We start from the raw sequence: 26,016 nt of genomic DNA, 5'->3' as shown, positions 1-26,016 counted from the left end.
ATGACTGGTCTTGCATTAGGACAACAGTGACATGGGTCTCTGTCCCTAAATACTTTCACTTCCTGTCCTTCCCCCCCCCCCTCCCCCCACATAAGACATGGAATACCATGGTGAGTCAGACAGAAAGCCTGAGTCGAATCCTGCGGAAGCATTCGGAAGATCTCCTTGTAGGGCCAGTGAGCAAGCTGACCCTGCTCATCCGCGACAAACAGCAGCTGCGCAAGACCTACGGAGAGCAGTGGAGCCTCCTGGGGCAGGACCTGAACCGGGTGAGGCGTCCCGGCCAAAGCTGAGCAGAACCAGTATCGTTGCTTTACGATAAGTGCTGATTATCGCAGTTTTAAACAATACCAACATATAAAGAATCTTAATGGGGGGAAAAAAAACATCTTTTCATGTTTACTCCTTGCAATATGAAATCAACTTTTTTCCTGAGATGAATGCAAAATGTCAACCTTTGATTAAAATTCCCCGGAAAGGCTCCTTTTGAACATGACGAGGCATCTAAAGTCACTCGCAAATGGGTTTGAGCAGCTCAGTTAACCTGAGAAATCTGCTGCCTTTAATCGTATAAATCCGTCACTTTCTTGTTCTTGAAACACTGACAAGCACCTTTGCTGAAACATGTCATCTCTGTGATGCCAGGTAACGCAAGCAGAGCTGGAGAAAGTGAAATCCAGCTACCGGCAGCTGGCACGAGACGCGGGTCAGGCCAAGAGGAAGTACCAGGATGCCGGCAAAGGTGGGGGGGGGGGGGGGTGCGTGACCTGGCGGGCGGCCCACTTCTGAAGGTGGCTCGGTGATCTGCCTCCCACCTTAAGCGCAGATCCCTTACACTCTCGATCATAATAAGAATAAGCATGAGGGGCTGGTCTGGGGTGTTAGCGATGTGGGGGTGTGTGTGTTGGGAGGTTGGGGGCTTCGAGGAGGAATTATTAAAGAATAAACGGCCAGAGGTCCTCATGGGTTGACAAAAAAAATATTGTGTTTTTGAAGTTAGTTAATAACCTCGTAAGTGAGCAGAGTCTGTGCCATTTTGAGCATGTGCACCCCCTCCCCCATCCCGCAGACAAAGAGCGTGAGAAAGCCAGGGAGCGCTACACCAAGGCCACCTTCAAGCTGCACGAGCTGCACAACGAGTACGTCCTGGTGGTGAAGGCCGCCCAGGCACATCACCAGCACCACTTTGGGCAGGCCCAACCAGCGCTCCTCAGCGCTCTGCAGACGCTGCAGGAAGAGATGGTGTTAGTCCTGTAAGTGTGCTATGGCTAACATCCCCCCCCCCCCCCGCCCCACATCGCAAGGGGGCCATATGGCAAAATGTCAAAATGTCCTGTTTTTTCAGGCAGGATCATGATCCACGATCCATATTACCGATGTCAAATTCTTTTTAGCGACCAAATTCCTCCTTGTGGTCCATGTCGCTACGTTGCCAAATTGGGAATGTGTTGCGTGTTGCACATTCCATGTTGGGACGAGGGAGTGAAAGGGAGAGAGGATGAAATCCAAAGCATTACCTACTGTTTGCTATTACCAGTGTATTGGTGAGTTGAAGTGGTTTAGACTGACAACACAGCTTTAGGTGTGTGTATGAGCCATAGAACTGCGACTGACACAATGTGCACTTTGGCACAATGCAAACGATTTCTCCATAAAGGCCGATAGTTGAGATATTTTAATCTTTCACAATCTAATATCGTCAAATCTCCCACTAGCATGTATGCTTGGCAGGGCTGCAGATGTTAGCATAGTCAGGCATAGCGTCGTGTGAGCCATACCTTTGGCAGTGGATACATGGACATCTGGAAGGGTCTGTCTGGATTTTCTTGCAGAACTTAAGAGGTCCTGTTCATTCCTCTTTCGATGCAAAATGGAGGCAGATACAATCATGTTATGAGTCATGAGGGGCCGGTTGAGGTTGCACCACACACACCAGACCTGGGTGAGAAAAAACCCTGTTTGCAGGAGAAAAGGGTCAAAGAATCTGTAATGGCATGGTAAAATGAAGTGGACTGTAGAGGTGTATATTTTATGACTTAAGAATTGTTGGTTGAAATTGTTGGTTCTAGAGAAAAGTGCTGGAAATATTTGAAATGTGTTGTTTTATTGCTCAGGGATCTATGCCGGCACCCGGAAGGTTTTGGGGTCAAATCCCCAATAAGCAGAAGGTTGTGGGGGTCAAATCCCTCAATCCACAGAAGGGTGTGGGGGTCAAATCCTTCAGTCTGTAGTAGGTTGTGGGGTCAAATCCCTTGAGCAGCAGCGTAATCACACCCATTAGCAAGGCCCTGAACCCCAGCTGCTGGGACGCTGGCTGACTCTGCTCTCCGTCCCAATGCTTTCCTGATTTGTATGTTGCTTAAACGTGTTCCCGCTGCCTGGCCATCTCTCACTCTATACATTCCAGTCCACCTCGATCTTAACCCCAGTGTCGCCCCAATTCTTTTCCACCAGGAAGGAGATCCTGCAGGAGTACTTGGACCTCACCGGCATAGTCCAAGAGGAGGTGGCAGTGGTTCACCAGGAGATGGCAAATGCCTTGAACGCCGTCGATCCTTACAGAGAGTATGACAACTTCATCCAGCAGAACAGGTACGGTCTGCTGCCTTCACATTCCAGCTTCAGGTCCTTCCTGAAGGGCATGCCTGAGCACATTTTAAGCCAATGAGACGCCATTCCTGCTCAGTTCTCTCTAATCCTATTGGCTTACTGAGAGGCCAGTGTGACAATGAGACCCTCCCAGTCCATTGTGTAGTTTTTGGGCATCTGTGACCCCACCTTCTATGTGCCTGTAGGTCAGTGGCTGAGGTACCACCCTGTGCGGAGTTTGACACCAGTCTGTTGGCTGAGACCGAGCAGCTGATGCCTGGGGAGCTGGTGCTCAACGAGCTGACTCTGGAGAGCATCCAGCACCGGTGAGTCCCTTTTCGTCCCTCCAATCCTGAAGATTGTTATTCCTTTACACCCTGGGGCACAGCATTTACCTCCTGGCCCCGCCACAGGCTGACGGCCGTGGAGGAGGAGCTGATCAGCGTGACAGCCACCCTGGGGTCTCAGCAGGCCTCCGTGACCCAGCTGGAGTTGGACCTGCAGGCCGAACAGGAGGTCGGCAACATCGGTCAGAGGTGAGACAGGGACCTGGGGCCGCCGGGGCGCCGTGAGCTTCTCTAATGAACAGCTTCCTGTGTTCAATTACAGCTGCATTGTGGCTTCTTGGTATTTTCAGTTTCTCTCACTTCAGCCCTCAGTGCTTTGTCTGGAGCGACGAGACAGTGTTCACCCCTTTGATTTGCAGATCAGTTTGTAGCGACTCCCGCAGTGAGCAGCTTCCATTGCACTGAGCACAGTGGTTAGCAAATCCCGGTCTTCAGTCACTGATGTGCGTGTGACGTCTGGAGACGGCCTATCAGCCGTGAGCTCCCTCGCCCTGCGATGCGATCTCCGGCGCGATGAGCTAGTCCTCAGGCGGGAAGCGCGATAACGACGACTGAAACCTTCGTTGGGGAGAGAGGGAGAAGCAGGCCGCCGTGAACACCTCTCTGTACGCAGGGTGTACCAGTTCAGCAAGCGCAACGCCCTGGAGGACAGCCGCCAGATGGTTGTGGGGTCCATGGGCACACGAGCCTGCCTGGAGGCCCAGAGGCTGCTGCTGGCCCAGAAGCTGCAGGGGCTGGGCTCACAGGAAGCCCCGCCCATATTCCGGGACGAGGACAGCGCGTCCATCACCTCCAGCGTGAGTCTGCAGCCCTCCCCGGCCCCTTCCCCACACACAGACGCAGACGTGCAGCTTCGCAGCTACTATTTTCATTTCAACACTTTATGAAGGTCAATCACTTTGTCTTAATTGTGACACTCGGGGACTGTGGGGGCAGTAGGACTCGCTCAGGGTGCGATGGCAATGACAGCAGCAAGCAGAGGATCAGGATCTTTATTTGGGGACGAGTGTGGAGACTGTTTGGGTGGGTATAGTGGGACAAGGGAAAGCAGAGTGAGAATTATATAGCAATGGGGAGCAAGTGAGACATGAACCAATGAACAGAGTTCCTTTCGTCACCTGACTTTGCTGCGTGCAGCTAAGTTCACAGAATGCAGAGGAGTGGAGATGTTTTCTGGCAGCTCTGATCCGATCTGTTCTGGAAGCCCGTCCTGTACGACAGGCCTGCCTCCATTCCGGACATTCCTCCGCAACGTGAACGCGCTCCGCGATCGCTTGTCCCTGCCCCCATGTCCGGGCGTCTGCTTCCTGTAGGCCATTGTGGCCGGGAGGGTGGAGCGGTGGCTGTGCTGGCTCAGAGTGGGGGTATTGTTCCTGACAGTGACACAAATAGGGTTGTCTGTCCAGGCCTGGCGTTACGGGAAATGAACAGCGGCCGTGTGATGTGTCAGCTCTCGAAGCGTGGGCCCCGATCCTTCTGGGAGCTTCCAGATAGCCAAGTGCTGAAATGGACAGTGTCCTGTCAGACTCGGTTAGCCGACCCGCTGCTGGCGAGCCTCTGAACGTAGATGCTGGGTCAGCAGCAGGCGTCTGTGTTACTTTCTACACAAGATAATGTAAGAGATGGAAAGTCGCTGTTTATTTTTGGGAGGGGGGGGGGGCTTGAACGCAGCAGTTCCTCTTTCACTTAGTATAAGATCTGTCCACACATAAATAAACATGAAGTAAGCGACTGTTGCACCCCTGGTTTCTATGACCGAGCAGCCGTCGCATTTATCACGGCTCTGCATCAGTGGGTATGCAGCGACTGTGAGTTTCCAGCACCACGAGTTACATTAAACCACATTTAGAAGCCCCCCCCCAATCTTCCTGTGCATCCTCTGACAGCCCCCAGGCATATTCTCAGCTGACTGCGTGCATGTAGATTGGGCAGGGCCTATGCAGCCTAAAGGCACAGTCTCGGGGCTGACACCCTGCTGATGGTATGGGGTGCCGCTCCCGGCCGTGACTTGGCCACCGACCAGTGAGTTAGCCGCTGCCCTCTTTGTCTCCTTCAGGAGCGGGAGAAGGAGGGCTCCAAGATGCTCATCCTGGAAGGTCTGAAGAGCCACCTTTCTGGGATGTTCAAGCCTAAGTACACAGTGAGTAGTGCCCAAGTACACAGTGAGTAGTGCCCAAGTACACCGTGAGTAGTGTCCAAGTACACAGTGAGTAGTGTCCAAGTACACAGTGAGTAGTACCTGCCTCACGGTGCCGTGAGCCCCCACCACCCCCGCAGCAACGCTTTGATCAGAGGGCCGCTAGCGATGAGGTGATGAATCAGAGGGCTGGCGACTGAATATTGGCCAATCAAGTGTAACAAAAAGAGGGCACACTTTGCCTCAATATGATTTTTATATAAGTCTGCACAACAGAGATGCGTTTCGGCATCTGAAGAAGGCATTAGGCAGAAATGCATCTGTCTTGTGTGCAGACATATAATAAAATTGTATTGAGGCAAAGTGCAACCTCTTATTACGGTCCAGCACTCCGACAATTGTGTCATAGTACTACGAGTGAAGCCCGTTGTTCTGTACCATATTGAATGTTGACCAATGACCTACAGCCTGGCACAAATGTGACCAAAGTCACAATGGCTGAGGGGAGCATGTGCCAGCCCTCTGAGGCAGACCTCTACTCCGCTGTTGCCCCCCCAGGTGCCCCCGCCCCTGCCGCTGGTGCCGGAGGTGGAAAAACCCCTGAGCCAGCAGGCCTGGTACCACGGGGCCATCCCAAGGGTCGAGGTGCAGCAGCTGCTGAAGGAGGATGGGGATTACCTGGTGCGGGAGAGCCAGGGCAAGCAGGAATACGTTCTCTCGGTGCATTGGGGAGGGCTGTGTCGGCACTTCATCATCCAGAGCGGTGAGGTGAGTAATCCCCCCCCCCCCACCCCAGAGCCACTCGCCGCTTAACCCTCTCTGTGACCTTTGCAGGCACAAAGCTTACTTCCTGAGCTGCTGAGTTCCCTGTGCTGGGCTGCAACTCATTCTCTCTTTCCCTTTGCAGCCATCTTTGTGTCTCATTGTCCCTGTCTCTGTCTTTCTGTTCTTTTGTTCCCAACTCTCTCCCTGTCTCTCTCTCTTTCTCTGTCCCTTTGCCCCCAGTTCTCTCTCTCTTCCTTTGTCCCCAATCCTCTCTCTGTCCCTTTGTCCTCATCTCTCTCTCTCCTTTCCTCTGGAGGGCAGCGTTGAGGTTCTGAGATCAGCAGCAATGCTCAGTGTATCTGTGTTTGGTTGACACTGAAGCTCTTGGCTTCTTTGTGGTGGGAGGGGGGGGGGTGAGTCCTTCATCTCATTCTCCTGTCTGTTACAGAACATGTATCGGCTCGACGGAGAAGGATTTTCCACCGTCCCGTTGCTGATTAGCCACCTCGTTACCTCACACCAGAATGTCACCAAGAAGACTGACATCATTTTGAAGAGAGCCATCATTAAGGTAGTCTGTCAGCCTTCCAGCGTCACGGGGTCTGGCTTGCTAATGACGATCACACCCCTCTAAGCTTGCCTGCATATAAGCAACACTTCCTCCTCTTTAACCTGAATGAGGTTAGGAAGGCGTATCATGGCTGTCCTTCCTCATTTCAGTCACCGTTGACAGGTGATGTTTTTGTGAGGAAGCTAGACTGCCAGAAAGTTCCTTGTCAAAATTGGCTCTCACACCATGGCATGAGTGCAAAGTAAAGTGACCCACGGACCTGATGACTCAACATTGTGTAACCGGGTGTAATATCATGAAAACACTTCAGATAATGGGTTTGGTTTCCTTAGCACATGTTTTTGATAATCGCCAGCGTCTGTCTGACTGTAGCATCCTTCCCGTTCCTGATTGTCAGGACTGACCACACTCTCACTATTAGCGTGAGCAGGTAGGTGCCACGGTTAGCATTAGCATTAGCACAGCTAACACCCCACGCCAGCATCATTTTCGTAGGCTCTGTGTGCCGGGGCGGGATCCCTGAAAAGGACCATTAGTGGACAGTGTTACCGTATTTCTCATGTGCTGCTGTCCCATCTTCCTAGGACAAGTGGGTCTTGGATCACGATGACATCATCCTCGGAGAGCACATTGGCCGGGTGAGTTGATTTTGCATCACATTGATGAAGGGAAGTGGGATCTTAACAGTATTGAATATAGTAGAAGATTTAGACTAAGCTTCTCGTTTTAGAATTTTTTGAGAGCTGTGTGCATGATCTAGAGAAGCCTTGAGTGGGGTAGCGTCTGAGCTCACCATCCCAATGCCCACTGTAATTGTTACCTAAAGTGGGACTGACTGACAGAATATGTCCAATCAGGGAAACTTTGGGGAGGTGCACAGCGGCCGCATGCGCTCCAACAACACCCCAGTGGCTGTCAAGACCTGCAGAGAGAACCTGCCGTTGGAAATGAAGAACAAGTTCCTTATGGAGGCCAGGTCGCTCATCAGACACACACACAAACTCACATGGACGTTCACACTCAGTCTGAGGTCAGCCAGAATGGACTAATTCCCTGTACGTGATTGCAACTGTGTGTCGTGTGACCCAGGGTTCTGAAACAGTATGACCACCCCAACATCGTGAAGCTGATTGGGGTTTGCACTCAGAAACAGCCCATCTACATCGTCATGGAGCTGGTCCAAGGTGAGCTGGGCCCGTTTTGAACCATTTCAACCCCGGTTCATACCAGCCAGTGCGGATGGAAAATGCCGTTTGTCTGTTTTGGCAGGGGGTGACCTTCTGTCCTTCCTACGGAATGAGACCAGCAGTCTGAAACCCAAGATGCTGATCAAAATGGTGGAGAACATTGCGTCAGGGATGGAGTACCTGGAGAGTAAGAAATGCATTCACAGGTGAGAGATGTGGATCTTTACAAAGTGGATGCCTGGAAAATATCACATGACTGGGTGACATGATGTTTCTCACGTCCTGGACATTCTTGTAAACCATCATAAAAAACACTTGTGTACCATCAGTGGTAGGAACAGACTACCTCCTATTGCTATGGAGTTTTTTTATGTTGTCACAGCTTATCATGGTGTTTGTGTTAAAAGCTTGAGGTGGTTGCAGAACCTCCTGAGGTTCATGGGCTGCTGGGCTTTAGCATAAAGAGTTCAGCTGGGATGCATCCCAGCCTGTTTCATGAAGCTGACGAGTGACCGGCAGAATGGTCACCTGGCCTCCAGTTAAACCTGAGGAATGAAGGGGTTTGGCCAGAAGCATAGGACTGTCCTCCTTGCCTCACTGGCGGTCGTTCCGGCAGGGACCTGGCGGCGAGGAACTGCCTGGTAGGGGACCAGAACGCGGTGAAGATCAGCGACTTTGGGATGTCCCGCGAGGGCGATGACGGCATCTACTCGGCCACAGGGAGCATGAAGCAGGTCCCGGTGAAATGGACCGCGCCGGAAGCACTGAATTACGGTGAGGGAGCCGCGCTAAGCTGGGAAGAAGCAAGGACCAATTTGAGAAACACCACATTAGTTAGCCTCGCTCTGCCTTAATCGCCCTTCGCTGTTCGAACCGTGTGCCCCGATCCTTCTAGGAGCTTCTAGACACCCATGTTTGTCAGCCAGCATCATGCTTCTCATAGGAGTGACACGACACTCTCCATAACCACTGCGTGCCTTCCTCAGGGAGTTTTTACTTTGTTCTCACTTTCCACTATCCACTATTAGGATTGGACAGTCTTACCGCGCTGCGGATTGGGCCACATTAATCAGAGCCACAGCCCCTCTCACCACTCTCCCAGTCGTTCCCCTGTCAGCTCACCCATTTATCAGTCTGCTTAAGTAAGAATGACTCAGCGCTGCCCCCTGCTTGCTTTTCAGCACGCTACACCACAGATAGCGACGTTTGGAGCTTCGGAATCGTTTTGTGGGAGACCTTCACTCATGGATCTACTCCTTACCCAACCATGACCAACCAGCAAATGAAAGAAGAGGTGGAGAAAGGTATGCATGCAGGAGATCCTTTTGATTACCTGGAAGTGGTAATATTGGCTACATCTTATTTCAGTTAAACTACATACTAGCACAGCACAGTTGTTCCAGAGCCCTTGACAAACATTAAGCGACAGTACGTTTTTTGGGGGATGTATTTAATACAGCTGGTTTTTTGACCTCTTCAAGTACTTCTGAGTTCATAAAAAAAACCAGCATTTTACTCGCATCCCTATGCCCTTATCAGAGAAGGACATGGGATATGTTAATTTAATATCTTACTTTTAAACATGGCAGGATACCGGATGCCTATTCCAGATGGCTGTCCTCCTGAAGTCTACACCCTCATGTGTCAGTGCTGGCAGTACGACCCCAAGAAGCGACCCTCATTTCACACGCTGCGGGGAAACCTGAACGCCCTCCACCGCAGGATCCGCTGAGCGTAGAAATCCACACCAGCAGAGACAAAAAAAAAAAAAAAACTGGACATTTTAGTGCATCAAGTTAATTAAGCACCAGTCAAAGAATTGAATGGTGGAGAAAGTCCTGAGGAACATTCTGGTACCTTGAGCTGCTCTTACTCACCTGCGGCTATAGTGGGCCAGCCTGAGGTAAATGTGCAAAGTGTAATAAATGGAGGGACCACTAGTGGGCAGTGTTACGTATCATCAATCCAATTCCCATACCTGTTTGTCAGCTGAACACCATATCCTTCTGTTCCTCTCCTGCTCGTTATTTTGTAGCTTGAAAGAGAGCTCTGGTTGGATTCAGTTTACTTCCCTTCCATCCATCCATTTTCTGTAACCACTTGTCCTATTCAGTGAGGGGTGGGGGGGGTCCTATCCCAGAAGCTAAAGGTGCAAAGCAGGGAACAACCCAGGATGGGGCGCCAACCCTTGACAGGGCACAGTCACACTTAGAACAATTTGGTAACTCCAATTAATCTTCCCATGTTTAAGGACTGTGGGGGGAGGGGAATCAAAGGTACCCAGAGGAAACCCCATGATGACACATGGAGCCATGGCAGAACCCTGCTCCCAGAGGTGTCCGACATCAGCGTTAAAAAGAAAATGTTGTGAGGAAGAGTGCACGCTTCATATCACACGAGCCGACTGCTTGAGCTTCAGTCGCCCACAGCAGGCAGCCAACCATCAGTGAAGACCACAGCACACCGTGACTGCCTTATAGTGACTTTATTCAAATTCAGCTCCTGCAAGCTGGCTTTGTCTTACATATATGCCTTTTTTTAATAAACACCACCAGCAATAAATAAGAACATGTAGGGGGGGGGATCCTTCTACTTAAACAAAACCTGGAGCAACAAGGGAAGGTTTTTTTTTTTTTTTTTTTAAACAAAGTGAGCCATAAGGTTGGGGAGGGGGTGGGGGATGACAGACAGGGCATACACTGTGACTGCTGGATAAGCACGGGGGCGGGGGACTTCCTGTCAGCCCCTTTGGCAGGGCATAGCCGACACCTACAGTGTGGGCCTGCTGACGGGCCAAGCTCACCTCCGCCCTCCCACGCAAAGTCTGTCCCGCCCCACCTACAGTAGGCTCACCATAAACATGCCCGGCGTCCTACCTTTCAATGAGGTATCATGTTTTACTGCATACGGTATAATAATACACAAGGCCCAGCCGCCGCAGTGGCGGGGTGCAGACTGACATCTGACTGCAGACCCAGCAGTCCTCACAGCCTCGGGTCACGCCTGAGACAGACCTGCCGGGGCGAGGCTTCAATGGGCAGAGCCGCACTGCGTCTGTGACTTAACTACCAAACCACCCTGTGCTGCACTGGTCTCAGTGCAGCGAAAAACCACACCTAGTATAGTGAGAATCGAACATGACCTTAAGCACGACCCCACGGTGCGGGGGGAAAGAAAACGGGGCGCAGCAGCTTTTGGATGTACTTCTACATGGTGACATAAGTCAGGATTTACTTCATATTTAGACCAGGTTTCCTAAAGCAGAAGAGCAGAGCAATATTACAGCGTCCGTTCACACTCGCGCCTCAGTCTGTGTCCTTCACATCATGACGGCTGCCACATTGCACTCACCGAGGTTTCGGACTAAAGGACTGATATTAAATTTAAAAAGACACCACCAAGAGCAGCAGAAGAGTATGTCCCTCACAGAACCAGCAGCTCCTGGTCTGTCAGATGGGTTGTAGTGCCAGTTGTGCTCTGGAGAACTGTCGGTCTCTTCCCGTGGCCTATCAGGATCCTCCAGACCAGACTTTCCATCGGGTGCTGCCCTTACTCAGGGTCGCAGTAGTTTTCACCCAGGGGACGGTCCCCATCCGTAACAGTTTATATACACATTCACAGAAAGGTGAGTCGTCATCTGGCTGGTCGGCGTGAGAGGTTGGGCGGGCGGGTGCATTTTGGCACTGGTCCGTCTGCGGACGGGCCTGCGGGTTAACGCAGCTTCAGCCGGAAGGTGGAGATCTCCATGGGGTCGAGCCTGAGGGTGGAGGTGTTGGCGAGCGGCATGCCGGAATACATGAAGGATAGGGACATCGGCTGGAGCAGGTGGAGGTCCAGGCCCTGGAATAAGCTGGAGACAGCCAGCTGGGGGGGGGTATAGGACCGGAGACCAGAGTCAGGGAACGGGGACACGCGGCAGGTGGGAGGGCGTGGGCGACCGGATGGGACTTACCCTGCCCTGCGTGGTGCTACAGTTGAAGCCCAGGTTCTGGGCCTCGGTGGAGCATTCCAGACCGCGGCGGTGCAGAATGAGGGCCGTGTGGGGGGATGGGCTGTTGTCCTGCTGTGGGTGGAAATCACACATTACTGAAAGTGTCCCCCCCCCACCAACAAAAGACAAAGAAAGATACGGCACGGACGCTAAAATACTTAGCAAGCAGGCTGGCAAGAAAGCAGCATCACACTGTCCAAACTACCTAACGGGATCCTGGGAGTTTTTAGAATCCCCTTTCGTTTCATTAGAGGACAGAAATATTCACCTTCCGTATTTCAATCTGCCAGGCAGTCTGACCTTTCCCATGAACATTTAATCAAGACACCACATCCCGGGAAAGGTCAAATCGTCCATAGTGTGTTTTTGTTAGAGGGGGTCGTGAGGTGACACCTTCACACTCAGTCATGCCAAACTGTTTTTGGGATGAACTGGAACCCAGGATCAGGAAGAGGCCATGCGAGGGGGTGGAGCCCAATACTTCCATCTTTCTGCCAGAAGATGGCAGGAAGTCTTTAATGACCAGGGGCAGTTAAAGTTATGGTGGACGTGCTAATTGCTAACGGTGTTATCATAGCGCTAGACTGTGTGCAGTGCAGTGTTACCTGGCCCTGGATGCTGCGCAGATTCAGCAAGTGGACATCACATGGCAGGGTGCCCCCCAGCGGCGAGAAGGTGCGCAGCGGGGGAATGCCCCGCTTTTTGGGCAGCACCGGCAGTGCCAGGACCTCGTGGTTCAGGATGGCTGAAGTCATGTAACTCAGCAGTGAGGGAAAGCTGACTGTGTCACTGCCCAGTGCCTGGGAAGCAGGACAGATGTCCAATTGGAATGGAGGCAGCAGAGTCAGAGAGCACGTCCATCAGTACTTACCAGAAAGCAGTGGGTTGACAGAGCAATCAGACTCTACCTTAAAGGCAGAGCTTCTCAGTTAGGCACTAGGTTTCTTGATCTGCATTCAGTCTAAACAGTCAACTGCAAGTTAACAGCAGTGCGTTTTAAAGCACCAGGCCCTGTGGGTTCATATCAAAGCTGCTTTGGCTGTATTCAAACCACAGGGGCTACAGAAGCTAAAACTAAATGCAGAGGCTACTGCACAGAAATGGGTGGGGCCCACAGCCGCCCCCATCACCCTGGCAACGTTACCTCATCAGCTCCGCCTCCAAAGATGTGGGAGATGAGAAAATGAAAGAGGGATGACAGGGTGGCAAAAAAGCCCGCATGCTGAGTGGAGTTAGCGTGTAGTGGAGGAAACGGGTTATAGAGAGAGAGAGGGAGGGAAGGAGGGAGGGAGAAGGGGTTAATGAACACAGGATGATTCATTAAGGCAGAGCTCACGCAGCCAAAGCCGCTAATTACCCACGCCTCTGGCCTGATACCTCATTACCACCCTGCCAGCCCATGGCCTCGAACCCGGCGCCGTAGTCCTCACTGAGCTGCAGTCCCTGTTCAGGATCTTTAACTAAGCTTCATGTTTGTGACCGATGTAGCTTAATCCTTGGAGTAAGTCAATATTCCAGCCACGTAATTAAATTTGTGCTGGGTCGCACCGCACAAGATTTCCTTCTCATTTTCCCTGTCTAACAGCAGTGATCTGCTAGTCAGGACAAACAATGGAGTCATTTTCAGCTCCTCCTATGATGCCCAGATCCTATTATTGCAGCATGATGGAGCTTAGCAGAGATAAACGATGGCATATTAATTGCAGGCACGTTTTTCTGCCTGTTCATTAGGGTCTGGATTATTGGGAAGTGGAACCCGCTGCTAAATGGGACTTTGTCACCACTGAAAACAATCAGAAAAAAATACTGCTTACAACAGATAATTCACTGGCATTTCCCGTAAGCTGCTAATGAAAGGGAATCTGACCAATTGGCTGCGCACGCTACAGGCTAAGCACAGTGCCACCTACGAGCATGCAGTGAGGGGCCCCCGCTTGGCCCCGGCTGCCCCTGCCCGGCTACCTTGTTAGCGCCGGCTCGCCTCTCCAGCAGGATCCGGAACCGGTTGGCGGTCCTCTTGTTGTCCTTCAGCCCCTGTCCCAGCCCGCGGTTGTCGTCCTGCATGAGGCGTCGATCTAGGATCACCTCCAGCTGGCCTGAAGGAGGCAGCAACACGATACAGTAAATGAGACCCCAGAAGCTGGCGTGTGGGTGTGTGTGTGTGTGGGCTTCTCTGGAAAGCTGACCGCTGTCCAGGCTGGTCACCCCCAGCGCCTGGGCCGTGTGCAGGGTGAGGCGGTACTGGCTGTCCTGGATGTAAGCCATGGTGGGCATGGGGTAGAAATTGGCCTGCAGGGGGAGCTTCTTATAGAAGCGACGTGGCTGAATCTACACGGAGTAGACAGGGGATTTTTAATACACGCTACCACAATGTACACGTAACATCCTACAAGATGCTATATTAAATGACAGGTTTCCCAGCATCAGACAACAAGTCTTCAGTAGTCACCTGGAAGCCATTGAGATCGGTGAAGAAGGTGTCCTCACTCTGGATGTCAGTGACCAGGCGCATAGACAGCTCCTTGTTGGCCTGATCTCTGATGTCCACCATAGTGGTAATGTCCAGAGAGAGGCCGTCCACCCCTGGCAAGTATATCATAAAAATAGAGGCTTACGGTGCCACTGCGTTTGTATCAAATGGTCTTTACTGGAATACATCATTGGGATGCAACCAAAAAAAGAAATGTTATTACTATCTGTCAGCAAAACAAGTTTTAGCCTTTCCACTATCAGTTTGCGTGTTAGCGTTTTGTGGACGATCAGAAATGAGTAACGCCATAGCAGTTCTTGGGAAGTCCACACACAACCGGAAAGACCACCTTGTTTGTGTTTGTGTGTGTGGCGCGGGTACCTGGGATGTTGTGAATACGGACAGTTATCTGGAAGTGCTGGTGGTGAGAAACCACTTCAGAGAAGAGGGGGCCCTCCACCACACGGACGACTGGGGGCTGCCGCTGGGTATAATGCTGGAGGCATGGAGGAGCATGACGTGAAACGCCACACCTCACGTTATTAGAGAGGCCAATAAGAGAGCACTGTGGACATACTTTAGGTTTTCCGTCCGGCAGGAAGAGATAAGCCCCGCTCTTGTCCTTGGATGGCCGGGTGCCATAGATGAAGAACTCCATGTGGACCTTCACTTCCTGAGGGTCGCCCGTTCGCCGGATTGTCTGTCAAAGGAACACTTTACACTCACCACACTGGCCGCGTCCCCCCCCAGTCCGCTGCTAACCTGACAAAGACATTGGCTCAACAGCCTGGGTGTCAAGACTGATCAATGACCAACTGTTGGGTATAAACACCCTTCAGGGGATCCTGGTCCTGCTTGTAGTTTGTCAAGATGGCTGAACTGGAGCCTTTGGAACAGCCAGAAATATATTTTGTGGGGGAGTCCAGACCTCCTGCATAATTTTCGCCATTCGGAGAGGTGTGTGTGGGGGGGGGGGTCTCACCCATAAATTTTGCCGACCGAAAGGGGTATCATAATTTTTACTGTGGGCTACATGGTTTTACTACATGGCTACATGCGTGCCTCAGAACCCTGAGCTTGAGGCCAGTACTTTGAACAAACCAACTTAGCGACCATCAGACCAAGAATGAATGCAAGTGTACCAGGACCAGAGTGGAGACTAACGGGCACGCACCCCCCCCCCCCCGCCTCCAAGCCCACCCTGCAGCCCCCCTGACCTCCAGGAGGCCCGTGGCTCCGGAGAAGCCCAGCGTGAGGCTTCGGCTGCGGATGTAGAATCTGTGGTCGTCTGCAGCCTGCGTGCGCAGCTGTAGGGGGTCCACGGCCCGGCCGGCCTGCGTCCGCCCGCTCAGCCGCAGGAGGGAGTCAGAGCGCAGTGTCAGGGGCGAGTCGGCAGAGTCGTACAGGTGGAACACGGAGAGGCCAAGGGCAGGGAGTCGAGCCGTGAAGGAGAGCTGGACCAAGGGAAAGAAATGTGTGGAAAACACGCGCTGAGTGTTTGAAGCACATGTTTAAAAAGGAAAACCACCACATCCCATGTGGTCACCATGGAAACCAGAACAGATGTTTGGACCAAGCTTCTCACATCACAGCCTTGATGTTCCCACATTGGAACCCACCATCCCAGATGTCGGGGATGAATGATGAAAGCATGTAATGTGATGTGCAAGACGAGCCCACTACCGCCCCCATATGGATGTAGGGAAGCATGAGCCCAGAGCTGAAGCTCCCTCCAGCCCCGAGGCACAGTGCTCCGCTCACGGGGCCGACGGGCACGCCCACCTGGTACCCGTCGGAGCTCATCTCCGTGGGGGAGCTCCACTGAGCACTGAGTTGGGCTGCGAGGCTCTGCCCATCCTCCGTGAGGACCCGCACCCGAGGCGAGTTCACAAGGATGGTCACCAGGCATAGCCGCTCCTGTTCCACCGGATTAAACACCACCAGGTACCTATTGGCAGACACAGGGCACATAGGAGGCAGTTCACATGCAAGCAAACAGGAAGCTACATATATGTAAACCATTAGCATGGTGCTTCGTCTAAGCCTTCATCTCAACTATCAACCCCCAAACGGATCCGGGGTTCCACGCTTCCAGAGTGTTCCATTCTCCTTGCTGACTGGCACCCTATTCAGGTCACTCGAAACACCCCAGGACGCACTCAAAAAACACAAACATTGTACACCAGGCCAGAAACCCAAACCTTGATGTCCAAAAATATTCAGCAGCCACTTTGAGATTCACTCTCACAAGATCAGAATAAAACGGGAAACTTATCCCCCCCAAAGCAACATGTTTACTCCCTCTGCAAAATGGGGAACGAGTAACAAAGAATGAGAAGTAGGCATCGCCCACAGGGATGGAGGGATTCTCAGCACTTTACCTTGGCGATGGGTCCATCTCAATCAGCGTGCGCTGGGGGAGGGAGTCCTGTGTCGCTCGCCGCTCGTCCTGGAATCGCAGAGGACACCAGATTTCAGGGGTGGCACACGGATTTGACTGGCAGCGCGCGGCTGGGACACACACGCTACTCCCATCGAGATCATCTCACCGTCTCCAAGAAAGGCTCCGTCTGGTAGAAACGGTACAGGTCTTTATTCTTCAGCGTGAGGAAGTGAGCCGCGTTTATGATCACCTTCTTCAAACCGATGAGGGACCGCAAAAGCCTGGAGACGGGATCATGCTGTGAGCACATCTGCCTTCGAGCTGCAAATGTGAAATTTTCATTTTTAAATGACAGGAGCAGAATCCCTCTTCGGCATTCTGTACCTGGCCCCGTAGTCAATGACAACGATCTCCTTGGCGGTGCCCGTTATGGCATCATGGTGCTGGAAAAGGCCAATGTTCCGGCGGGCGTCGGTCAGGTGGGCGTAGTCCGAGACGGGGTACCGGCCCTCCATGCCCAGGTGGCGGGCATGAGCCACGGCCAGGCTGTAAAGGATCTCAGCTCCCCTACAGGGAACAGGAGGGTGAACCTTCATCACTGCCTTCTCCTCCCGCTTTGAACAAGCCGAGCGCCCTGCAAACAGCACAGACCTGAGGTGGGACTCCAGGACACGGTCGAAGTTCTTGTAGAAGGGCCGTGAGGTGTAGTATCCACTCCAGTAGTGATCCTCCCGGTCGGCGTAAGCGAAGAAGTCTCCACTCAGCACCGGGTAGTCGGGGGGTCTAGTCCCCGGTGTCACTCCTTTTGCTTTGTAGACAGCGTTGAAGTACTCAGTCAGCGTCCCAAACTGAGCCTGTAGAAACCAAGTAGATGCCTGAGTAGCAGCAAGCTGCCATTACAGCACAGTCTCCATGGGATACGGCCGACTCTTACGTGCACGTGCATCTCTGGATGGGAGTTCATGTAGTCAAAGAGTCTCTGGTAGTTGAGGTATTGCTGATCCCACTCCAGAGCTTTGTCATAGCGGAAGTCGTCTCCCAGGGGAACCAGAACCACCTTGCTGCGGAAGAGCTTGGATTTCTTCCGGTACTGATCCAGAAGAAGGCTTGCCCTGAGTGTGTTAAAAGGGAGGGCTCATCATGTGGGCTGAAGACCTCTGAAAACACAGGTTCAGGGAGTGGGACTCACCTCTCTGCCACGTTGGCCTCAACCACAGCCCGAGGGGGCACCTTCCAGGGGCAGTTCACCCTGCCGCCCGGCAGCCTCTTGAAGTCAAACTGGCAGCAAATCTTGGGATCGGGGCCACAGGTGTGAGGGACGTCGTAGCTGTAGAAAGGCATCATGTGGCAGAAGATGTCTGTGCTGGAACCCAGGTCTGTAGGCAGGAGCAGAAGTAAAGGGGTGGTGAAAAACAGATACGCAAGACCGGACGAGAGTTTCTGAAAACGAGGGATGGCGAGGTGCTCTCACCCCACGCTTGTCTCCACATGAATTCCAGATTGCGGGTAGCAGCCATGTGCTTCTTGATGGAGTAGTGGACCCTCTGGATGAGCATGCTGGTCAGGTTAGCCCTCTTCAGCAGGTAGGGCATGGTGGCACTGTGGCCGAAAGGGTCAACGGCCCAGCCGGAGCGTGGGTTCAATCCTGCCCCAGATAAATAACCATGGTTAAACTTCACTTAGCATGAGAACGTCTCTGATTTTACAGAGCAGGATATTTTAATGGAGCAATTCAGGTCAAGCTTTCTTTTGCGTTATGGGTTTCTGAACTCCCCCCCTAGCCTCCAGGCCCGACACCCCAGATTACCTATGTGTCTCTCCAGCCACTGATGGCCCTCGATGAGCTGGTCGATCATGGCAAAGTAGTGAACATTTGCCTCATCAGTCATCACCCAGCCTCCAGTCACCATCTCCAGCTGGCCTCCGAGGATGAGCCTGAAAAGGACCAAGGACACAGTGTCCCGTGGTGGAGAAAGGCCATCTCACGCTCAGCTAGGCCTTCGAAAAGGCCATCTATTCTAGGAGCTTGGCTCTCTTTCCTCAGCACATTGTGCTGGTCTCAGGGAAGCAGAAAGTGGTACAAAGTTTCCCTCTGAAGTTCTTTTATCCCCGGAGAACCCGGGCCAGATTAACAGAGCACGACTCTCCCACGGACGTTCCTCCCAGCCGTACCAGAGACGTCTTACTGGGACGAGTCGAAGGCCCAGCATCCCGTGTCTCACCTGCGCATGGCCTCCTGCTTCTGCGCGTCCACACTCTCCCACCACTTGACGAAGAAGGAGATCTCGGACCAGATGAACTTGCGCCGGGGATCCTCAGTCAGCTTGGTCAGCATGTTGTTCAAGATGTGCTGAGTCTGGTCAGTGTAGTACTTGTCGAACGTTTTGACCCAGCCTGTCAGTGTCGGAAGGATCGCGGTAACGCTGGAGCCAGGCACAATGACGGCGACTTCTCAGATGACTATGCCAAGGACAGAGCCCCCCTCCCCCACTGGTTCCTGTCAATACCGATGAAAATGAAACTGTACCCCTACTGCAGCAACACAATGGAGCACTGCAAACCACCTCCGATTACTGCTGGACCAGTTTATACTTTGTGTTTTTAACTACAAATAAAGAAGCTTCTGGAAAAGAAGCCGTGTTTTGCTTCTGGTAGGATTTGAACACTTTCCCATGCTGCTCCAGAGCACCCACCTGGATCATTGTGAGAGTGCGGCACCACAAACACCTGCAGGTCTTCAGAGTCCCACTCGTTGGGCTCGTAGGTGATCTCGAAGCCCTGTTTCCACACCCCACCGTCCATGTTGTCAAACTTCAGCAGCGAGTACACATCCAGCATCTGCGGGGGCCAACCCAATACGTTCACCACCCATTGCAAACCATTAATGAAGGATCAATATGGCCAATCAGATTTTAATACATCACATTTTTTTCAAAACATGCTGTCGCAAGGATTATTCAAATTCCAAAACCAAGAAAATTGATAGAAATTCTGAGATACCAAGTCTTGCGACACGGGGGAGGAAAAATTCCTCATGAAAATAAACGCCTACAAATATTAAAATCCACACAGACTGACAGATTAATTAAGTGCATGAGGGATTTTCATGGTTCACGGAGCCACCAGAGCTCTTGTGGAAGAAACGGAAACGGCGAAACAGGACACGCAGCTGACCTGCAATTCGGGGTCTTTACGCTTGCTCTGGGCAAACTGACAGTCCTGCGGCATGACTGAGAGGAAGGCAGGCCGTCCGTCAAACGGCAGAACCCAGGAGCCATTGGCACTGCGGAAGGGCAGCTGGCCGCTGGGCGCCACAGCTCCCGTGTCCGTCAGCTCCAGCACCGAGTCCTTGATGTGGCTGATGATCTGATGGTTCTCCTCCAGGAGCTGCTCGAGCTGCTCGATGCGGTTCTGCAACACGGAGATCTGGCTCTGAAAACACACAGTCGACAACAGGACCTCACGGTTCACGTTGAGCAGCTGGGCAGACGTCACCCAAGAGCACACAGAGCCCCTGGGAAGCGCCGTTGCCACCTTAATTACATTACGCTGAATATGAAGCAGCGCTAAAACCTGCCAACTGCTCTGAGACTCAAACAGCTCAGTGACATTGTTACACCAATTACTTACACTGCCGTATGTAACTGATACCCGCGCATAATCGAGCCGGAGTCTCGCCTTCGGTCTTTGTTAGAATTCCACACAACTACTGCAACAACAGAGAACCTGCAGCATGCCCAGGACGACACGTGTGCCGGTTCTGCCCCCATCTTACCTTGGGGAAGTTGCCAGCGTTCTGGCGCCTTGCTGGGTCATGCTGGACGCGATCCAGCATCAGATACAGGGAGAAGACGGCCACGCAGAAAATGGCCCCACCGCAAACGGTCACCTGCTTCTTCAGCTTCATTCTGTCCTGCCGCCCCAGTCAGACGTGCACTTCCTGTCTGCTTCACCAAGGAGGGGTAAACAGCAGGAATCAATTTTTTTAAACCCCTCCCTCCAGCACCAAACAAAGTCTTGGCTCAGGCGTGATGGTAGATCCTTAAGCCCGCGAGTGTTCTTAATCAAAGTAACTTTCCGTAATGAGCATCTGTCCTCCAAACTGGGTACTTTTGCGAGAGAATTAAAAAATAAAAATTACAAGGCAAGATGTTCCGAAGGAAAGACAAGCCGTCCTTCAGCTGCGGCCAACCTAATGTCACCACTTGTCTTCCAAGACACAGAACTCATGCGAGATCATCCAGACCTGCGAGCCAGGAAAGGCTCTCTGAACAAAACAGTCCAGTTGGGGAGCCTTTTGTAACTGTGGAGAGTGGGGTTCCCTCTCCCGACTCGGCTGGGCAAGTCCAACCTGCAGCGCTGGGTACAATCCAGTGCACACAGAGTTCCCTTTTCACCCGGTTTGCTGCTGAGGCACCTGCCATTAGCAGCAGACGCAGCAGGCTAGTTGTAGCGGATGAATGTGATACGGCAGCTCTTTGTCGAACTCCTTTTCAGTCGCTGGAGAATCCGGATCGTTAGATACACTGGATGTCACGGTGTCCTGCTGAGTCTGTCGGTATAAAAACTCACCCACTGCCCCAAACCCAAATCTCTCTGGCTATAAGTAGAACTCTTTTCCTCCGGCTTGGTCTCAATCCAAGAGTACACCAAATTTCAGTGTAATGAGCTGACGCTCAATTGGATATTTATTTTTGGTCCTGAATCTGTCCCTGGAACAGAAGGAAAGGCACTTTAGAGAACATTTAACTGTTAGTCACGTAGCATAAGCACTGCATCAAAGTCAGCATTTCAGTATGAACTGAACAGGTGCTCCTTCTTGTTGAAGACAATAAATCACATGACTTAAGATTTAAGTCCCCCGTCTCCATGTTCAGATTTCACACAGCATATTCTCTCTCGCTCTAATGAGGCTTGGCTAGACGCAAAACAAATCTTCTGTTTTCAACTGTGACATCAATGAAAAAAAATTATGACCAAGCAACCTCAAGCTTTCTTAAACATGAAAAAGACCAATGTTTTCAAATATATCTTCTCCCTAAAAGGTAGATATCAATTTTACCACAAGACCTTTAAAAAATAGAATGCTTGTCTTAATTATTTTTAAAAACTACATTACAAAAAGACCTCAGTGATGAACAGCTTTTACGACGGTAAAATGCATTTTCTCACATTGCCATGTCTTCAGGAGATCAAACACAAAAGCACCTCGAAGGCTCACCTTTAAGATTTGTTCCTGTGCAAGAGCGAAGCTTGATCCAGAAGGTCCCAGGAAGAGGTGGACCGGTCGATAATGTGACAGACACCCAATCCTGCGGGATCGTGCCCGAGCAGCTCAAGGCCACACGCTGCATTCACGGAGCCCCCGGATCTCGCTGCAATATTCAGGCACCTGGAAGCAGGACAATAATCCGTCAAAACATGCAGTGTAATAAAAATATAACTCAAAACCCTCAGACCTTTTTGCCTGGCAAAGCAATGCCGCATCATGAACTGGACTTTAAGCGTTAATACAATAACAGGACGCACCTCTGATTCAGCCGCATCTATAATACGGTAATGTAAGTTGCGCATACACATGTCGCACACACCGCCTTTTAATCGGGTCAGCCAAGGCACACGTCTCCCACCGCAGCTACTCAGCCTCCACGCACTGATTAAATATAGCGCCTTGCGCGTCCGGTTTTTTTGGGCTTCAGTCACAGATGGATCAAATACTACCAGCCTTCCAGGAAATCGTGGACGAATGAAGGACATCAACAGGAACGTCCGCTGCATTTGCGCGGCGCGGGCGTAATAAAGCGATGTATTTAGGGCTGCCTTCCCAGCGGCGAATGGTCTTTGTCAGCAAGCGGCGCAGCCCCGTAACGATGACAGGAGTACGGGATAAGCGCCACGGTGCAGCGTTTCGGGCAGCCGAGCCATGCCTGGTCCGGCGCTCCGAAGCTCCACTCGGTGTTTTTATGTGTCAAATATACGTGTGTATGTACATATTTTTAAAATATATTTTACAATTTTATATCACTGTCTTTCGCTGTCGACGCCGTACCGAACAGCATCTCACAACCTGCCCTCACCTTATTAACGCCGGCAGACATGACATTATCTCTAAAATTCTCACCAAGAATCTCTCCAAACTGATTAATAAAAATAAAACTGGAGTTCAGCGTCGAGCTCTGCGCCGGCTGGCTGACAAGCTCGCTAGCTAGCTAATTCCAGTCGGCTTTTGCCTTTTATTTTTATATATATTTTCACTCGGTTTCGCGGCTGTACTATCTTTCACATCGACTTAGCCGGACCGGCCGGCGTACGTCCTGCCTGCAAAGCAGCGGGACGCGCCGGGGGGTCTGCTGGGCTCTGGTGGGCTCCACCGGACTCGGCGCATCCCCGCTACAGCTTCGCTTCCCACTACGTACGCTTACCGTTACCGTTACTCCATCGCTCATCCTGATGCAAAAGACTCGCGCTGTGCGGCGCAGGGTGTTCTGGGATACTTAGGGGCGCTCTCATCGCCAAGGAGCTACATGGCGCAAGGCATTTTGGGATACCGAAGGAGCCAAGCATCGACCGCTCCGCAAGTCATTCTGGGACATCGAGGAGCATTCTCGTCGCTGATTATTTGTTCATATTTTTCTGGAGGTCAATGCAGACCCCTCATACCGATATTTTATATAAAGAAAAAGTGAATTCACTAAGTGGAAATTTGTCTAACCAATACGTAAAAGCAACCCTGAAACCGCTGACGTATTTTTATTTGAACGTCTGTAAATATACGCGATAGAATTAAAAAGTAATAAGCCGCATTGCACAATACTTTAAGTAACAAAAGATACTCATGATTTTTATATTTGCTGTAATTGATATTTTAAAAGCTGTTGGAAACACCGGCGGAACTGTCAGGACAGAGTAATATGACCTACATATATTCATATAATGACGGCCCGGACTGGAAAATACCATTCCAAAGGAAACCCTTTATACTATTAATAAATATAAAGACCTATTCCTGGCGGCACCAAACGCACCAAACTACTCAAAGAAATCTGGTATTTTTAGTAAACTATTTCTGTTGGTGAGTTGCAGGAAATCTATTCATACATTTTCTATGACATATACCCAATACAGGATGAACAATGAGCCAAAAGCCACAGGGTCAAGGTAGGGAACACCATGTATGGAATGTATTGATCTTTCAGAAAATTTTAACCTGGCCGGACTTCATTCAAGTCATCTGGCTTTAAGTTTAACATTCTGATATGAAACAGGTCCTATTGAATGTGACAAGTCCTTTCAAGTTTCCCAAACACAGCTTTTACTTACTTCCAGCTGAACAGTACCACTTTAATTTAAAACTTTAAAACCTGATTCATTTGCTTCATGATTTTATGGTACATAATTGTATTAATAATATATACATATTTAGTGTCATGTACACTCGGGCGATAAAAGATTCTAGAAGCATGACTTTTTTCCGTGAAATGCACAGTGTAAAAACCAACTGATTAAAGCAAGCCAGGTGACAGTTAATTGCCATGTCTCTAAGCAGATACTCTCAGGGGACATAATTCTGTATCTCCCACTCTGAATTACTCTGTCATTACGGAGGAAGCAGGATCCGCCTCTGTCTTCTCTGTCCTAGCAAGCAGTAAGACAGCATCCCGCAAGGTAAGATGTAAGATGTTTATATTCTTTTCCTAATATTTCATGTTAATGGCAAAGGAAATTTATTTTACAAACTAGTTTTTGTTATTTACAGAAGGCCTATATATGTAAGGATAGTTGTGTTATTGTTAAGCGTACACTGGTTATTGTATGTAATATTTTAGTTATTACCAGTACTATGCAGATACTTTTCGAGGGGCAGGTGCTCGAATGGGGGGGGGGGGATTAGGGTTGTGTCAACATCAGATGAGGGCACTTTCAGTTGTTCGGCCACCCCCCACACATATAGGTCTGCATTAGATTGTGACTGAACAGTCCACTCTCCAATCTCTTTCGTTAGAGTTTTCTTATTTACCCAAGGAACCCCCACACTGTCGTGATGCTCTGTGAGGGCTACTCAGACACCCAAAGAAGGCAGCACTCCGGCTTCCACTGCCCCCGTCTTTCCGATTTCCCGGATCTGTCCTACTGCTGTTGGCAAGGAGACGACCTCAAACATTGCTGCAACCAATCGCAATACCAAAGCATTATGAACTCCAGCATGTTGGAGAACAACTCCATGGGCTTTGGTCACAGGTCAGTAACTGCTGTACCCAGGCACAGAGTGGGATGCCAAATTCCAGCCCAGTTTGTACTCTCATAAATGATGCCACAGTTCAAGTCTTATCATCCCGTTTATTACTGATATCTCAAGAAGAAAATAATTAACAGACAGCACATTGAACTGTTTAAGCAGTTTGACTTTTTCAGCCCCGCCTGCTATCTTTCTACCATCCATCCTTAGAGAAACTTCCAGTGATTAGCAATAGCAGGCATTTAGCTGTGGCACCTCCACAGCTGCGCACTGCGCTCCAGCGATTAGACAGCGTGCCGTGTATTTGAATGTCTATTCAGACAGTGTCGGATTCATACAGTAAAGCTGGCATGTAGTTGCTGGAGATGTAAACAGCCATACCTAAATACTTAAAGCTTCCTGCCGGAAATCTGACCTGAAATGAAACCTCAATAATTTAAGAGCTGGTAGGTCCATTGTTTTGGCAAAGTCATTCTAGAACCTCATGCTATCAAAATAGTTTATTTTCTATCAAAATTTAAACAGACTGCAGGTGAATTTATTCAGAAATGATGTTCACTATTTTATAAAAGAAACAAAACACTAAACATTTAAAACATTATGAAATGTTAGAATTCTGACCAATTACAATGCTCGCAATGAGTCACACAAGTGTTCTGTTTCCCATAGTAGCCGACCAGTCTGTCTGCTGGTGGTCCTTCTCTACGGGGCCCTTGTGATGGTCCTGATGGTGGTGGACCTTCTGTGGTTCTGTCACACCCGAGGGCTCACTGTGGAAGCCAGCGCACTTACAAAGTACCACACCTGCCCCCGCTGGTTGGCTGGCCTCCTGGTCCCTAAAGGTAACCAGGCGCATCTCTGTCATAGCAACAGGAACTTAACTCTACCTCAGCAGAAGGTCCCTCAGGAGTCTCCACATCTCCACGGCAACTGGACCAACACAACTTCTTGCAGTCACCTCAGTATTCAAAAGACTGAGCTTTCGATTTTACTCAGGGACAAGTTATAAGACAGCTTATTGTCTCTCCAGCTACCTTTGCCAGGGACCACACTGGTATACTGGAGAACTCCCAGTTCTCTAGTCAAGGTATAGCTGTCAGCAGCATTTATAAAGTCCTCACACCTTATGTCCTGTGTCATAGACAGTAAATTGTTTTTATGGGTGCATGTTTTTCAGCATACCATTATTTCCGAAGATAAGCTGCAATTACTACATTTCCTTGATTGGAATTAATAACTTCTATCTTCTTTTTCGTAAAGCTTAAATCCAAACTTTGTGTTTATAAATGTATCATTTTTAGTGGAAAAACTGATTACTACAACATGCATTGTAACATCAA

At 50.6% G+C, this 26,016-nt stretch overlaps 3 protein-coding genes across 17 annotated transcripts in view; 2 read left to right on the top strand and 1 right to left on the bottom strand.

The window, feature by feature from the left end:
• The window catches only part of fes (FES proto-oncogene, tyrosine kinase), a 15,577-nt gene extending 5,342 nt beyond the window's left edge, over nt 1-10,235 (top strand). For 5 of the 6 annotated variants that reach the window (XM_023814187.2, XM_023814185.2, XM_023814184.2 and 2 more), the window contains 17 exons: nt 96-269; nt 646-742; nt 1,070-1,253; nt 2,455-2,592; nt 2,796-2,915; nt 3,003-3,125; nt 3,550-3,733; nt 4,993-5,076; nt 5,632-5,841; nt 6,287-6,409; nt 6,994-7,047; nt 7,267-7,385; nt 7,499-7,593; nt 7,679-7,802; nt 8,213-8,370; nt 8,778-8,900; nt 9,186-9,536. In XM_023814187.2, coding sequence (XP_023669955.1) covers nt 96-269; nt 646-742; nt 1,070-1,253; nt 2,455-2,592; nt 2,796-2,915; nt 3,003-3,125; nt 3,550-3,733; nt 4,993-5,076; nt 5,632-5,841; nt 6,287-6,409; nt 6,994-7,047; nt 7,267-7,385; nt 7,499-7,593; nt 7,679-7,802; nt 8,213-8,370; nt 8,778-8,900; nt 9,186-9,328 — 2,253 coding nt within the window. In that variant the 3' untranslated portion in view covers nt 9,329-9,536. Of the gene's footprint in view, nt 1-95; nt 270-645; nt 743-1,069; nt 1,254-2,454; nt 2,593-2,795; nt 2,916-3,002; nt 3,126-3,549; nt 3,734-4,992; nt 5,077-5,631; nt 5,842-6,286; nt 6,410-6,993; nt 7,048-7,266; nt 7,386-7,498; nt 7,594-7,678; nt 7,803-8,212; nt 8,371-8,777; nt 8,901-9,185; nt 9,537-9,847 lie in introns of those variants that run through there. The other variant, XR_011993747.1, reaches the window with a different exon arrangement.
• man2a2 (mannosidase, alpha, class 2A, member 2) lies at nt 10,067-22,985 on the bottom strand. Of its 7 annotated transcripts, XM_023814181.2 has the most exons (25): nt 22,863-22,985; nt 21,662-21,832; nt 20,216-21,152; nt 19,615-19,872; nt 19,134-19,278; nt 18,663-18,834; nt 18,248-18,375; nt 17,912-18,085; nt 17,630-17,816; nt 17,375-17,552; nt 17,092-17,294; nt 16,825-17,007; nt 16,607-16,721; nt 16,439-16,506; nt 15,840-16,005; nt 15,275-15,511; nt 14,635-14,757; nt 14,439-14,553; nt 14,037-14,170; nt 13,774-13,915; nt 13,550-13,683; nt 12,732-12,809; nt 12,193-12,387; nt 11,549-11,659; nt 10,067-11,460 (listed from the first exon to the last, which is right to left on the bottom strand). In XM_023814181.2, exons 3-25 carry the CDS (start codon nt 20,345-20,347, stop codon nt 11,308-11,310), a joined length of 3,531 nt encoding a protein of 1,176 aa, XP_023669949.1. In that variant the 5' UTR covers nt 20,348-21,152; nt 21,662-21,832; nt 22,863-22,985; the 3' UTR covers nt 10,067-11,307. The 7 variants fall into 7 exon arrangements, with proteins under 7 accessions (XP_023669949.1, XP_023669943.1, XP_023669946.1 ...); XM_023814175.2 differs by lacking the exon at nt 12,732-12,809; XM_023814178.2 differs by lacking the exon at nt 12,732-12,809 and having other exon boundaries at nt 11,549-11,656.
• On the top strand, nt 22,909-26,016 carry LOC111845082 (protein shisa-like-1). 4 transcript variants are annotated; one of them, XM_023814194.2, is made up of 5 exons: nt 22,909-23,079; nt 23,566-23,598; nt 23,987-24,105; nt 24,443-24,678; nt 25,346-26,016. In XM_023814194.2, the coding sequence occupies exons 2-5, from the start codon at nt 23,574-23,576 to the stop codon at nt 25,683-25,685; spliced, it is 720 nt and encodes a 239-aa protein (XP_023669962.1). In that variant the 5' UTR covers nt 22,909-23,079; nt 23,566-23,573; the 3' UTR covers nt 25,686-26,016. The 4 variants fall into 4 exon arrangements, 1 of the variants encoding a protein (XP_023669962.1); XR_011993749.1 differs by having other exon boundaries at nt 22,909-23,598; nt 24,463-24,678; nt 25,349-26,016; XR_002838546.2 differs by having other exon boundaries at nt 22,909-23,598; nt 24,463-24,678.

The sequence above is a fragment of the Paramormyrops kingsleyae genome, chromosome 11, assembly GCF_048594095.1.
Source record: "Paramormyrops kingsleyae isolate MSU_618 chromosome 11, PKINGS_0.4, whole genome shotgun sequence".
NCBI lineage: Eukaryota > Metazoa > Chordata > Actinopteri > Osteoglossiformes > Mormyridae > Paramormyrops > Paramormyrops kingsleyae.
Note: the sequence above shows the minus strand (reverse complement) of the source record. Positions and strands in the feature narration are given on the sequence as shown.